The following is a 14104-nucleotide window of genomic DNA, read 5'->3' as shown; positions in this document are numbered from 1 at the left end:
TTTTTTCAGATTTAAAAATTGAGATGTAATTGACATAAAATTATATTAATTTCAGGTGCACAACATAACGGTTCGATATATGTACATATTGTTAAAGTATTACCATAATAAATCAGTTAATATCCATTACCACACATAGTTACACTTTTTTTCTGGCGATTGGAACTGTTAAGATCTACTCTCTTAGCAAGTTTCAAATATACAATTCAGTATTATTAACTATAGTCACCATGCTGTACATTACATCCCCAGGACTCAATTTATAACTTGATGCTTTAATTTTGCACTACTCCACCCATTTCAACCATTCCTCATCCCTTGCCTCTGGCGACAAGTCTTTCCTTTGTTTCTATGAGTTGGTTTTTTGTTTTGGATTCCACATAGAAGTGAGAGCATATGATCTATTTCACCTCAGGCTGGATAATTTCAAATGACTAGTCTTCAAGTTCACAGGTTCTTTGCTCTGCTTGATCAAGTCCATTTGATGTTCTCTATTGTGTTTTTCCCCATCTCATCCATTGTATTCTTGAGCTCCAGACTGTGTTCAAATCTTTTGTGATTTCTTTTTTAATGTTGATTTGTTTTTGAGACAGAGAGAGACAGAACATGAACGGGGGAGGGTCAGAGAGAGAGGGAGACTCAGAATCCAAAGCAGGCTCCAGGTTCTGAGCTGTCAGCACAGAGCCTGATGACCCTGGGGGAGGAGTGTTGTGGGTAAAGTGAAACTGTTCTTACCCTCTTCAATGTGTCTATTTTTTCCCCAAAGTTGTGCTGGAACTTTGCTGGACTCCTGGACTTCCAGAAGGGTACTCTTGTTCATGGGTGGTTGTCAAAATCAATGTTCTATGGGGGGAATGAATGTAGAAAACTCCTGTTCTACCATGTTGCTGATGTCACTCTCTTTCAGAATTTTATTTACAAAGCTAAATGTAAAAATGGCAGGATCTTCTTCTTTTCAAGGCTGAATAATATTCCAGTGTATGTATATGCCATATTTTCTTTATCCATGCATCTGTTGAGAGACATTTGAGTTGTTTCTTAACTTGGCTATTGGGAATAGTGCTGCAATAAACATGGGACTGCATATATCTCATCCTGTTTTCAATTGTTTGGTGGTATATATCCATAAATGGGATCATATTGTAGTTACATTTTTAATTTGGGGGAGGGGGGAATTTCCACTGCTATTTTCCATATAGGCTGCACCATTTTAATTCCCACAAACAGTGCAGAAGGGTTCAATTTCTCCAAATGTTCAACACTTGTTATCTATTTTTTTTTTTAATAATAGCCATCCTACTGGTGTGAGTTGATATCTTATTGTGGTTTTGATTTGCATTTCACTGATTAGTGATGTTGAGCATATTTTCATACCTTTTGGACACTTGTACATTTTCTTTGAGAAGGGTCTATTCAAGTCTTATATCCATTTTAAAATCCGGTTATGTTCGTTTTTGCTATTGAATTGTAGGAGTTCATTTTATATTTTATACATTAACCCCTTATCAGATATGTGCTTTGCATGTATTTTCTCCCATTCCATAGATTGCCTTTTCATTCTTTTGATTGTTTCCTTTGCTATGCAGAAGGTTTTTAGTTTGGTGTAGTCCCACTTGTCTACTTTCACTTTTGTTAATTGTGCTTTTGGTGTCATATCCAAGAAATCACTGCCAAGACCAACGTAAAGAAGTTTTTCCCTTATGTTTCTTCTAGGAGTTTTATGGTTTCAGGTTTTATATTTAAGTCTTGAATCCATTTGTATTTATTTTTGTGAATGGTGTAAGACAGCATCCAATTTCATTCCTTAGCATGCTCAGGACTTTATGCTTAGTGAAATAAGCGAGTCACAGGTCAGAAGTGGCATGATTCTACTTAAATGAGGTTCCTAGTCAAATTCACAGAAGCAGAGATTAGAATGGTGATTACCAGGGGCCAGGGGAAGGGGTAAATGGAGAGTTGTTCAATGGGGCTACAGTTTCATTTATACAAGGTAAATTAGTCCTAGAGATCTGCTGTACAGCATAGTGCCTAAAATCAACAATACCGTATTATATACCTAAAAGCTTGCTAAGAGGGTAGATCTCATGATACCACACGCATGCCTGTACGCGCGCGCGCGCACACACACACACACACACAATCATAATAAAATAAAAAAGAGAGAAGGAAACTTTTGGAGGTGGCAGATATCATGTCTCCCAGTTTGCCAATAGATGTTAAGGCCAGTCTTCCAAACCCTTTATGTTTGCAACTATCAAGGCTGACAGTCAAAGAGTATATTTCATATATTTTCTCCCTCACCACTGTTGAATTACCCCAAACTCACTGTACTCTTTGGCCTTAAAACTCCCATTGAAACAGAAATTACACTTGTCACCTGATCAGTCTGGGTCCAATAAGGAGACAGAAACCGCACAGTGATTTAAATGGAAATTTAATTTACAAATGATTAAACTTTTAAAAAAGTAACTATACAATATTTTTAAACTTTATGTGGTACAATACTGAGGGTATCGAAAGAAAAACAAACTTCAGCAAACCTCAGACTTTATGAAGGAAAGGTAACGGTAGCCCACTGGATGGCAGAGAATTTTCTGTTTTGCCTGGGTCAGTGGTGCTCCCTGGTTGCTGGTCAAGTTGGAAGCAACATTCTAGGGTGTGGGTGGTTTGTGGGTGAGTTGCAACTGGTGGTTGAATGCATGGGCATGCAGAACGAGGAAGGGTGCAGATGGCATCCATTTGGGGAACAGATGAGTCATAGCCAGTGGCCACGTTCATGGATGGACATAGGGAGTGGGTGTGCCTGTTTCGGTAGAAGGCCTGGAATGTGCAGGGTCCACATCCAGAGGTCCATGGGAATGTGATCAATGGCCTAGAATTGCAAGATCAGCAAGAGACTGTACATTCTGAGTGTGTGGAGAGTGCAGAGTACGAGCAGATGTCCTCACACCCACACTGCTGACTGACCATGCAGCTACTACAAAAGCAGAAGACCCCTTCCTCCTGCAGTCTCCTTCCAACGCCCTCTGCGGAGAACACTTAACACTGTGTTTACTGCAAAGGAGAAATGCTCAAAGAAATTTCTTTCATTATCACAGAGTGTGTGTTAAAGGGTGAATTTGGAGCTGAAAGCCAATAAGCTGGCACAGTGTCCCTAGACTCAACTGCCATCATTGCCCTTTCAAAGTCCCAGCTACTGGTCTGTAAGTGTTGGGTTACATAGGAAGACATACAGGAGAAGGGTCAGGAAATCAAGGATTGGCCTAAAACAGCACAGAGACACAAAGGAAGACCACACCGTGGGAAGACAGCTGGCTTTCCTACTGGTCCATTTGCAGTAATTACTCATTCAAGGAGCGATATACTACAGCAACCACCTAGCGATAGGTCAAGTCCATCGCCTTCCGTCTCTGGCAGCATCTTTCTAAAGCAAATTTCACAACCTTTCATCAGACTCACTTTCTCCAAACAGAGCATTTCCTATGTTATACATATACCCACCTGGGCTAAACAGTCCAAACAACCCTTGAAACAACACTGAAAAGTGAAGTGTAGAGTAGTGGAGGGGACTACTCCCAGTGCTACTCACGCTCTCAAACTTGTCAGTCAAGGGTCATCCTGTAATGATCTCTAACAACTTGATTTTTTTTTCTTCAAAAAGTATGTGGAAATTTTTATAGGTCTATATCATTTTTAATGGTGATGTTTTGTTTCATTTTATGGGGGTACCATAATTTACTCAATCTCTTATTCGTGTATCTTCAGGTTGTTTACAATTTTTTTTATTATTGTAAATATTCTGGGGACATGGTCCCTTCTGAAATCATCTTTTCCCTCTTGTACAATTACACCCTAAAGATAAATTTTTGTGAGGTGGAATTATTAGCTCAAGACGATGCACATTATACCCTTTGATACATGTAGATAAAACCCTCTCCAGAAATGTTGCGCCTGTATTTTTTCCCCACTAATTGCTAGTTTTTCCACTCCATTATTGGCATTGAGTTATATTGATCTTTCACTGTTGCTCGCCTGAATTGGTAAGAAAGCAACACTTCAGGAATGGTTTTATTTGCATTTGAATGGCTGTTCCATGTACAAACCATAACTAGTAGGAAATTCTAATGTAAGAAAAAGTAGAAATAAAACACGGTACAAATAAGTTTCCATTATTTCTTCTGGGGAAATTCGCTTTGATATACAAGTGCTTTGGAACACAAACATGTTTCCAGAACAAATTATGCTCACAAACCAAGGTTTTACTGTATCCCTCCTCCTCCCCAACCCATCTATAGTCCCAAACTAAACCACAGTTGTGGAAGGGACTTGACCAAACTAGCACCTTCTAAAACCCCATTATTAAACAAGACTATTGAGAAGTGCTGGGGCCAGCTTCTGACAATAAACAGCCTTGCCCTTCTGTAAGTTGTTAGTCACGTCAGTATTAGTTTTACTGAATTAACTTTATTAAGACAATTTTAGGACACCTGGTCTATTTCTTACTGCACTTAAGTGGTAAGCTGACAAACTTTTCTCATCCTTACACATTACAGTTTCCCTACTGCATGGGATTTCTGATGTCTATAGACTGCACTTTTGGAAGGCTTTACCACATGCATGTTATCTTGGCCACTTCTTTTTTTTTATTAAAAAGATGTTTTTAACGTTTATTTATTCTTGAGAGAGAGAGAGAGAGTGGAGGAGGGGCAGAGAGTGAGGGAGACACAGAACCGAAGCAGGCTCCAGACTCTGAGCTGTCAGCACAGAGCCTGATGCGAGGCTCAAACCCATGAACCATGAGATCATGACCTGAGCCCAAGATGGACGCTCAACTGACTTGAGCCACCCAGGCACCCTTGGAACATTTCTTTTTTATGTACACACCAATGAATGAAGATTCTCACTGAAGTCCTATCCACACCATTTTAGATAGCTGCACTGCCACATACGGCCATAAAGATTTAAAAGTTTCAAACTCTGAATTATGAAGTTGCTTTCTTATGCGAACTCCAATGACTATAAAATATGTTGCTGTTAAATCTCCCTGTCATAGTCAGTATAGCCTGGGCAATACTAGCAACAAATAAACTGTCAAAATGTCAGTACTATAACACAATGAATGTCTATTTATGGGACGCCTGGGTGGCTCAGTAGGTTAAGTGTCTGACTTCGGCTTAGGTCACGATCTTGCAGTCTGTGAGCATGAGCCCCACGTCAGGCTCTGTGCTGACAGCTCAGAGCCTGGAGCCTGCTTCGGATTCTGTGTCTCCCTCTCTCTCTGCCCCTCCCCCACTCACGCTCTGTCTGTCTGTCTCTCAAAAATAATCATTAAAATTTTTTTTTAAAGAAAAGAAAAATGTCTATTTATTAAAAAAAAAAAAAAAGGTCTAACACAGATCAGATAGCCACCTTCCACCAATCCAGCCTGGAACAGCCTCTAGGAAACATTTCTAGGAAAGATGCCTGGAGGACATCACAAGATGTCTGTAAGGGTCAGGCCTGGAAGTAGCTTACATCACTTTTGCTCGTACTCTGTTGCTTGGAACTGTATCACATGGACGGGCTCTCAACTGCAAGGGTTTCTGGGAAATGAAGTCTCTTTACGTGACCAAGAAATGGAGCCAGCAAGGTGAACACACAGCCCATGCCCATAAAATATCACTTCTAGAGAGCCCCTCTCTGTGTAGAAAACCTTATGGGTTTGGAAACCTGAGAATATGGACTAATATTCTCACCACACGAAAAACAATAACATGGGTTTCATTTCTGAGCACTCAATTTGAGTATCTTTCTAGCAGGTACACTCTTTAAAAAATGTACAGATTTTGGCTGGCCTGAAAGCCTCAGTGTACTCATCTCAATTATAATTTCCTTCCTGGGCATATCCACTCATGGAAATCTGATCTCTAATTATTGTCATTGCCACAAACCGTCGGTCTGTCAGTTATCACTTACTTTGCCACTGCAGCATGCGACAGTTGATGGGAGTCTTGCAGACATTGTTGAGATCCAGAGTAGTTCTCTGGAATGCTCTTGTGAACCCCTGCTTCCGTGCCTCAGGACGACATCATGGGTGACAGTGTCTTTGCCCTTTGCTGCCCCAGCCCTCCCAATGGCCGAGTAAGCCTCTATCACCTTCAGTGCATGGACTTTCTTGGTTTCTTGATTGAACCCTGACTAACTACATTGAGAATGTTTCTGTCCTCTTGTGCAGTCTTTGATGAGTAAGAAGGTCCGAGCTGTAACGAAAGCCCTGGCCATCCTCACGATACACATAGTGTATCTCATCCGTATGCACTCTCTGGTGAGCAAGAAGGTATGAGTTACGACTGAAGCCCTTACCACATTCCTTACACTTATAGGGCCTCTCTCCTGTGTGGACTCTGAGATGCACTTGAAGATCTGAATTCCGACTGAAGCCCTTACCACACTCATCGCATCTATACGGTTTCTCTCTGGTATGATCTCTTTGATGTAAGTGAAAATATGAGCTGTAACTGAAGCCCTTACCGCACACGTCACATGTATAAGGCTTTTCTCCTGTGTGAACTCTCTGATGAGTGTGAAGAACTGAATGGTAGGCAAAAGCCTTTCTGCACACGTTGCATGTGTAGGGCTTCTCCCCTGTGTGGACTCTCTGGTGAATGTGAAGGTGTGTGCTTTGGCTGAAGCCCTTTCCACACTCGCCACACCGGTAAGGCTTCTCCCCCGTGTGCAGCCTCCGGTGGACTTGAAGAACAGAGCTTGAACTGAAGCATTTGCCACACTCACTGCATTTGTAGGGCTTCTCGCCAGTGTGGACTCTCTGGTGGACAAGAAGATTGGAGCTCTGATCAAAGCCCTTCCCACACTCCTCACATTTGTAGGGCTTTTTCCCTGTGTGCACTCCCTGATGAATACAAAGAAGGGACCTAAATCCGAACCCCTTCCCACACACATCACATCTGTAGGGCATCTCCCCCGTGTGGACTCGGTGATGGTTGTGAAGAGAGGAGTTGCGCCTGAAGACCTTGCCACATTCGGGACATTTATAGGGTTTGTCTCCCGAGGGGCCCTTCTGGTATCTGGGAGGCTCTGCGCTCTGCTTGCAGCCCTCAGCCCACTTTTGATATTCATAAGCTTTGTCCTCTGAATGAGTTTTATAATGAACAGCAAGATCTGAGCTCTGACTGAAGTCCTTTCCACACTGGTCCCATCTACAAGACTGTTCTCCTACGTGAGTGCTGGGATGGACAAGAGGGTCTGCAACATCTATGTGTCCCACCTCATAGTGATTACATTCGACAGGTTGTGGTACCACAGGGACTACGTTATGGACGGTTGACTTCACTGCCAAGTGCTTCCCACAGTCAGTGTATCCACAGGGATCTTCTTCTTTACATTCCTGGGAATCACCATGACCCCGTGATGTCTGACTGATGTGGTCATCACCCTGAGCGCATCCATACAGTGTCTGTTCCACGTGAATTTTCTCATATTGTCCTTGAGAATTCTGGCGCTCAGTCATGCGGGCTTCCTTCCAAGACTCGGGTGTAAAGACTTGTGTCGGGCCTTTCCACGCTGTGCCATCTTGATTTTCTAAATTAATGGCCTTTATTACATAGTTCTCACTTCCAGAAATCTGAAGAGACACTCCTACCCATTCTTCAGAGAGGAAAACATCTCCTTCTAAATACTGGGGACAATTTCCTTGAACAGTCATGATACACTCCTGACTCCCAGTTAATTCACTGATCCTTTGTTTCCAAATCGGCCAGCGGTAGAGCCCTTCTGGCGAGAGATAACTCAACCCTTTTCCCTGAAGATGTGAAATGTTGTCTTTAATCCTGTCTCCTATGAGGAGAAAAGAGAATTTGGCGAAGAGAACAAGTAAGTCATCCCTCCAGAGGTTTTCAGAAATGAAGTAGGGTGGGGTGGGAAGTTGTCACTGGATTCTATTCATAGAGGAAACAGAACCACCGTAAGTCTAATCTGTGAACTGCCAGTTAAAAATCAGATGTTGCAGGGAAACCAAAAGAAATCTTGGGAACAATTTATAGAGAAAGAAATTCACCTCCCTGCTATAAGAGCAGCTGATAAGACACCTTTAATCACTTGGCTACAAAAGGCACGGGGGAGCCTTCCCATATGATTCATGTTCTTTGTGTGTGTATGTGTGTACGTCATAATAATGGAGTGCTAGACATGGTGACAGACATAAACGATCACAAAGACCTTCCAAGATACTACATAAAGTTGAATAAACAAACAAGTCCTGTCTCCTGCTAATGTCCCTTCCTTCACATCACTGTCACAGGGGGTGGGATTATCATGTATGTTTCTATACCACCTGCACAACTGTATGTGGTGGATCTAAAACAACAATGGGGATTGAGATGGGGATAATATTATGAAATAAAGTTCTTGGGGGAGGTGGGGAGGCACATGTACACCTTTGAGGCAGGCTTAAAGAGACAACAGTTTCTCTGAGATTCTCTAGATTCCATGAAGAGATAAAGTCCACCAAGATCCTGTAATCCAGCCAGTGATATTTTTTCTTTTCTTTTCTTTTCTTTTCTTTTCTTTTCTTTTCTTTTCTTTTCTTTTCTGGTAACTAATCTCTATTCCCAATGTGGGGCTTGAATTTATGACCTTGAGATCAAGAGTCACATGCTCTAAGATCCTGTCATCCACTTCCTTAATATCTCCTCTTTAGATTATCTAAACTTCAGAAAATCAAATAGCCATCACTATGAGAATGGAAAATTGGAACTGTCAACGGTCTGGCCCCCAGGGAAGCAAGATTGTACTAAAGAGCCATAAAACAAAGGGAGATGAGGAAGAAAAGGGTGGTCATACCCTTGGCACCCTACAATGGGCTTCAGAATGGCATGAACACCATGATCAAGACCATCTGGACACTGCTTCTGGTTCGATGTCATTTCTGAGTCATTTTACTGAGTGACTTTAATTTGGAAGGTGGTGTCAGAGAAAGGGGGACTTTCAGCTGCCCACCACAAGCTTACAGCAGCAGTCTGCCAGTTGTTTTGACTGTATCCACATTAAGAAACGAATTTACACTGCGACCTAGTACACACAAATAGACACAGACTGTTAACTAAAACAGCTTTGTCACCTGATACTTACCTCACTAGGTGCAATGTACTCTGATAAATTCTAGTCCATTAATCTGTCTTGCTTTTTAAAAACTGCTGATTATGATAGAGTAACTTGATTTCAGACTTACCGACAGTGCTGAATCCTGCACATTGGGCCTACGTCTATAATCTACAGACACAGTGGTACCTCGTTTCATGTGGTTATTAAAAACACAGGGTCTAAAACCAGATTAGGAGGGTTCAAGTCATAGCTCTTACAAACTGTGTGATCATGGGCAAGTTATTTACTCCATGCCTCAGTTGTTGCTTTGGTAAAAGGAGGCAAGAACAGCAACTATCTCATAAACTAAACCAAGGTAATATGTGAGCCTCTGAGAAATTAAAAGTAGATATTCGTCAACAAGAAAGCAAACAAGCTGACCCTTATATCGCACTCACTACATACCGGATCCTGGTTTAGTTCCTTTCACACTCCTTTGCCCAAAATATTGTAAGGGACCGAGGCCCGTGGTAGTGTGTGAACTTCATCAACCTCACTTTAAGAAACAGGAGAAAAGAATGACAGCCTACAACGAGAGGAGGTCAGGGTGGGCTCGCTAACTGTATAGGATGCCCACGGGCCAGCGGGTGCAGGCCTTGAGAGCTTCCTCACCAACACTTCCACAAGGGGCCACCAACTCACATCTATCAGCTAACACTCACTGACTTCTGGTGTCTTGTCTGCACATCCCTCAGGTTTTCTCTCCAGTGGCCAAAGCTTCCCTTTGTGCTCCAACTGGAATACTCTCTCTGTTGTGAAGCTGATTATTTGAGGAAACAGGACCAGTGGTTTGCTGCTTGGTTACAGAGGGTTGTTGTCCTCACCCACTGAGACAATGTTCCTAAAGTTCTCCAGCATCACGTCCTGGTACAGGTGTATCTGGGCCTTGTCCAGTAGCACCAACTCTTCCTCAGTGAAGACCACAGCCACATCCTTGGAGGTCACAGTTTCCTAAAACATCAAACACACACCATATTGGTGACCCACAAACGACCACTGGCAGAAGAGCACAACCAGAAGCTGTGCCAGTCCTTAGGTTATTGTCTTTCTGCGCCAAACTCTGGTGTTGAAACCACACACTTTGTAATGCTGGAGCTGAGATTCTGCAAATCACACTTTGAATTTGGCAAGTGGCTCCATGTGAGGCTCAGACACTAGGGGGCGCAAGAGGGATTTTGTAAGGCTAAGAGAGAAAGGGACTCCACTTGCTCCTGCCTGTTTGCTTCCTGTTCCGGTATCACCTCTCTCATGCTCCGTTCTGCCGGTGACAGCAGTCCCTTTCCGCAGGGATGGCTGAAGCCACTTTGCAGTTTTCCCAACACTTACAGAACCAGTTTCATTGTTCCCCACGTCACAGACACCAGTCCAGCCAGCCGGTGTCCCCTCATCAGAAATCTGGGTCCGTGACCGGTGGGCTTCTTCTCTGAGCTCAGAGATACCAGCCAGTCAGCCCCGCCTCCTCACAATTTTGTGTTTCAGTGCCACGAGGCCCCTCCTCCAACTTTCTAAGTTCCAATAATTCAATCTCTCCCTTGTGTCCCCTCCGCCTGGTTGGCAGTTTTTATGTAGCTGTTACTTCTGTGATACTGTAGAGTTCTCTTCACCCCTTCAGTTACCTGGTTAACAACTCCCATACCTAGTGAACAATTCTTTCTATTAAATTCTTCCTGTTCAAATAGCCAGTGTCCCTGAACAGGCCCCTCCTAGTACAAAAGAAATGAGAAACACAGAAGAAATTCAGAGTTTTAGGTAGGCCAAGTGTCGCTTCCATCCTCCACATTGCCTGTGTCCCCCTGTTAACCATCCAGGGTCGCACAAAGAATGTTAAACATCCACGAACATCTGTCTTTGAGTGCTTATACGAGCGTTTCTATAACATAAATTCCTAGACAAGAGACCACTGAGTTACTTGGGCAAGCATACTCTACACTTTGATATTATCCAAAATGTCCTCCAAAAAGGTTGTGCTGATACACTGGCCTAGCAGTATCTAGGTGTTCATTCCCCCTCATAAACCAAGACTTGGCATTTTATTTTCTCTGCCATGGCAGATAAATCTATTTCTAATGGACTAAGCAGACAAGACAACCAAAAGCATTGGCTGTCAGATTAAGGGGGAAAAAAACATAGAAAGGAAAGTATTGGGACAATTGGGAGCATTTGGGTATCAGCTAACTACTAAAAAATAATAGAATCAGTAGTGGAATTACTGGATCATATGGTGGTTCTATTTTTAATTTTATGAGGAAACTCCATAATGTTTTCCACAGTGGATGCACCATTTTTCATTCCCACCAACAGTACACAAGCGTTCCTTTTTCTCCACATCCTGGTCAACACTTGTTATTTCTTGTTTTTCATTTTAGCCATTCTGACACGTGTGAGGCGATATCTCGTCATAGTTTTGATTTGCATTGCCCTGATGATGAATGGTGTTGAGCATCTTTTCACATGTCTGTTCGCCACTTATATCTTCTTTGGAAAAATGTCTATTCCTAGGGTGGCTGGTTGGCTCGGTTGGTCAGGTGTCCAACTTCAGCTCAGGTCATGATCTCACTGTTTATGAGCCTGAGCCCCACATCGGACTCTGTGCTAACATCGCAGAGCCTGGAGCCTACTTCAGATTCTGTGTGTGTCTCTCCCTGCCTCTCCCTGCTCTCTCTCTCTCTCAAAAATAATAAATAAACATTTTTTAAAAATGCCTATTCCTATCTGCTACCCATTTTTCAATTGGATTATTTGGGTCTTTTTGATCTTTTTGGTCTAAGTTCTTTATATATTTTGGATATTAACCGCTTATCAGATATATCATTTGCAAATATCTTTTCCCATTCATTAGGTTGCCTTTTTTATTTTGTTGATGGTTTCCTTCTCTATGCAAGAGCTTTTTATTTTGGTGTAGTCCAAACAGTTTAATTTTGCTTTTGTTTTCCTTCCCAGAGGAGACATATCCAGAAAAATGTTTCTATGGCCAATGTCAAAGAAATCACTGCTTATGTTTTCTTCTAAGAATTTTATGGCTTCAGGTCTCACATTTAGGTCTTTAATCCATTTTGAGTTTATTTTTATGCACAGTATTTACCCAAAGGAAACAAAAACACTAATTCAGAAAGATATACACACTCCTATGTTCATTGCAACATTATCTGCAATAGCCAAGATAAGGAAGCAACCCAAGTGCCCATCAATAGATGAATGGATAAAGATGTGGTATACACACACAGAGATACACACACACACACACACACACACACACACACACACACACACTGCACAATGGTATATTACTCAGCCACAAAAAGGATTGAACTCTTGATATCTGTAACAACATGGATGGGCCTAGAGGGTATAATGCTAACTAAAATAAGTCAATCAGAGAAAGACAAATACCATATGATATCACTCACATGTGGAATTTAAGAAACAAAACAAATGATTAAAGGGAAAAAAAAGAGGGGCGCCTGACTGGCTCAGTCGGTTGGGCGTCTGACTTCAGCTCAGGTCACGATCTCGTGGTCCGTGAGTTCGAGCCCCGTGTCGGGCTCTGGGCTGATGGCTCAGAGCCTGGAGCCTGTTTCCGATTCTGTGTCTCCCTCTCTCTCTCTCTGCCCCTCCCCCGTTCATGCTCTGTCTCTCTCTGTCTCAAAAACAAATAAATGTTAAAAAAAAAATTTTTTTTTAAAAAAGGGAAAAAAAAGAAACAAAAAACAGATTCTTAAATACAGAGAACTGGTGGTCGCCAGAGAGGAGGTGAGTGGGGAGGTGGGGGAAACAGAGGGGATTAAAGAGTACATTTATCAGGACACCTGGGTCACTCATTGGTTGCACATCTGACACTTGATTTCAGCTCTGGTCATGATCCCAGGATCACGGGATCGAGCCTCACATTGGGCTCCATGCTCAGCTTAAGGTTCTCTCTTTCCCTCTGCCCCTCTCCCTCACTCACGTGCTCTCTCTTTAAAATAAATAAAATGGAAAAAATTTACAAAAAAAAGGACACTTATCACGATGAGCACTGAGAAATATATAGAATTACTGAATCATCATGTTGTACACCTGAAACTATATAACACTGTATGTTAATTATACTTGAATAAAAAAATAAATTCCTTAAAAAAAATTTTTTTTAACATTTATTCATTTTTGAGAGGCAGAGCACAAGCCGGGGAGGGGCAGAGAGAGAGGGAGACATGGAATCCGAAGCAGGCTCCAGGCTTTGAGCTGTCAGCACAGAGCCTGACGCGGCACTTGAACCCACAAACCGTGAGATCACGACCTAAGTGGAAGCAGGTCATTCAACTGACTGAGCCACCCGGGTGCCCCCAAAAATAAATTTCTTGAGTGTGATGACAGTAATGTGGAGATGTAGGAAAACACCCTTATTCTTAGGAGATACATGCTGAAGCATCTAGGGATGAATAATGATGCCTGCAATTCGTTCTCGACTGGGTCAGCAAAATGAAATATAGATAGGGGCTCCTGGGTGGCTCAGTTGGTTAAGCATCTGACTTTGGCTCAGGTCATGATCTCACAGTTAGTGAGTTTGAGCCCTGCATCGGGCTCTGTGCTGACCCCTCAGAGTCTGGAGCCTGCCTCAGATTCTGTGTCTCCCTCTCTCTCTCTGCCCCTCCCCTGCTCACACTCTCTCTCTCTCTCAAAAATAAGTAAACATTAAAAAAGGTTTTAAAAAAGATGAAATATAGATAAGTATGTGTGTATATATGTGTATTATATATATATGTGTACAAGTTAACAACTATGAATCTAGTTAAAGATCATATACTATACTGTTTTTTCCACTTTTCCATGAATTAAAAAATTTGAAAATAAAAAGTTGAGGGGAAAAATAATCTAGTATTAATAGCCATCCCCTGGCCAAGAAGACAAATTTTTAAATAAAATGTTATCATTGCAGGGCCGCCTGGGTGGCTCAGTCGGTTAAATGTCTGACTTCGGCTCAGGTCAT

The 14104-nt window shown here is 42.2% G+C and overlaps 1 protein-coding gene across 1 annotated transcript; it reads right to left on the bottom strand.

The window, feature by feature from the left end:
- Window positions 1–5298: 5298 nt before the first annotated feature.
- Window positions 5299–10772, bottom strand: ZNF285 (zinc finger protein 285). The gene is made up of 3 exons (XM_043601017.1): window positions 10755–10772; window positions 9963–10089; window positions 5299–7833 (listed from the first exon to the last, which is right to left on the bottom strand). Exons 1-3 carry the CDS (start codon window positions 10770–10772, stop codon window positions 6182–6184), a joined length of 1797 nt encoding a protein of 598 aa, XP_043456952.1. The 3' UTR covers window positions 5299–6181.
- Window positions 10773–14104: the final 3332 nt, after the last annotated feature.

The sequence above is a fragment of the Prionailurus bengalensis genome, chromosome E2 (assembly GCF_016509475.1).
Source record: "Prionailurus bengalensis isolate Pbe53 chromosome E2, Fcat_Pben_1.1_paternal_pri, whole genome shotgun sequence".
Taxonomy (NCBI): domain Eukaryota; kingdom Metazoa; phylum Chordata; class Mammalia; order Carnivora; family Felidae; genus Prionailurus; species Prionailurus bengalensis.
The sequence above is the reverse complement of the archived record's forward strand: the minus strand, read 5'-3'. Positions and strand labels throughout refer to the sequence as shown.

What these genes read in the sequence shown, in the direction of transcription:
- ZNF285 (XM_043601017.1), bottom strand. An exon ending in TAGGAACATTGTCTCAGTGG is followed by an intron (nt 7,834 to 9,962) that starts GTGAGGACAACA and finishes TTCTCCTCATAG; the next exon opens with GAGACAGGATTAAAGACAAC.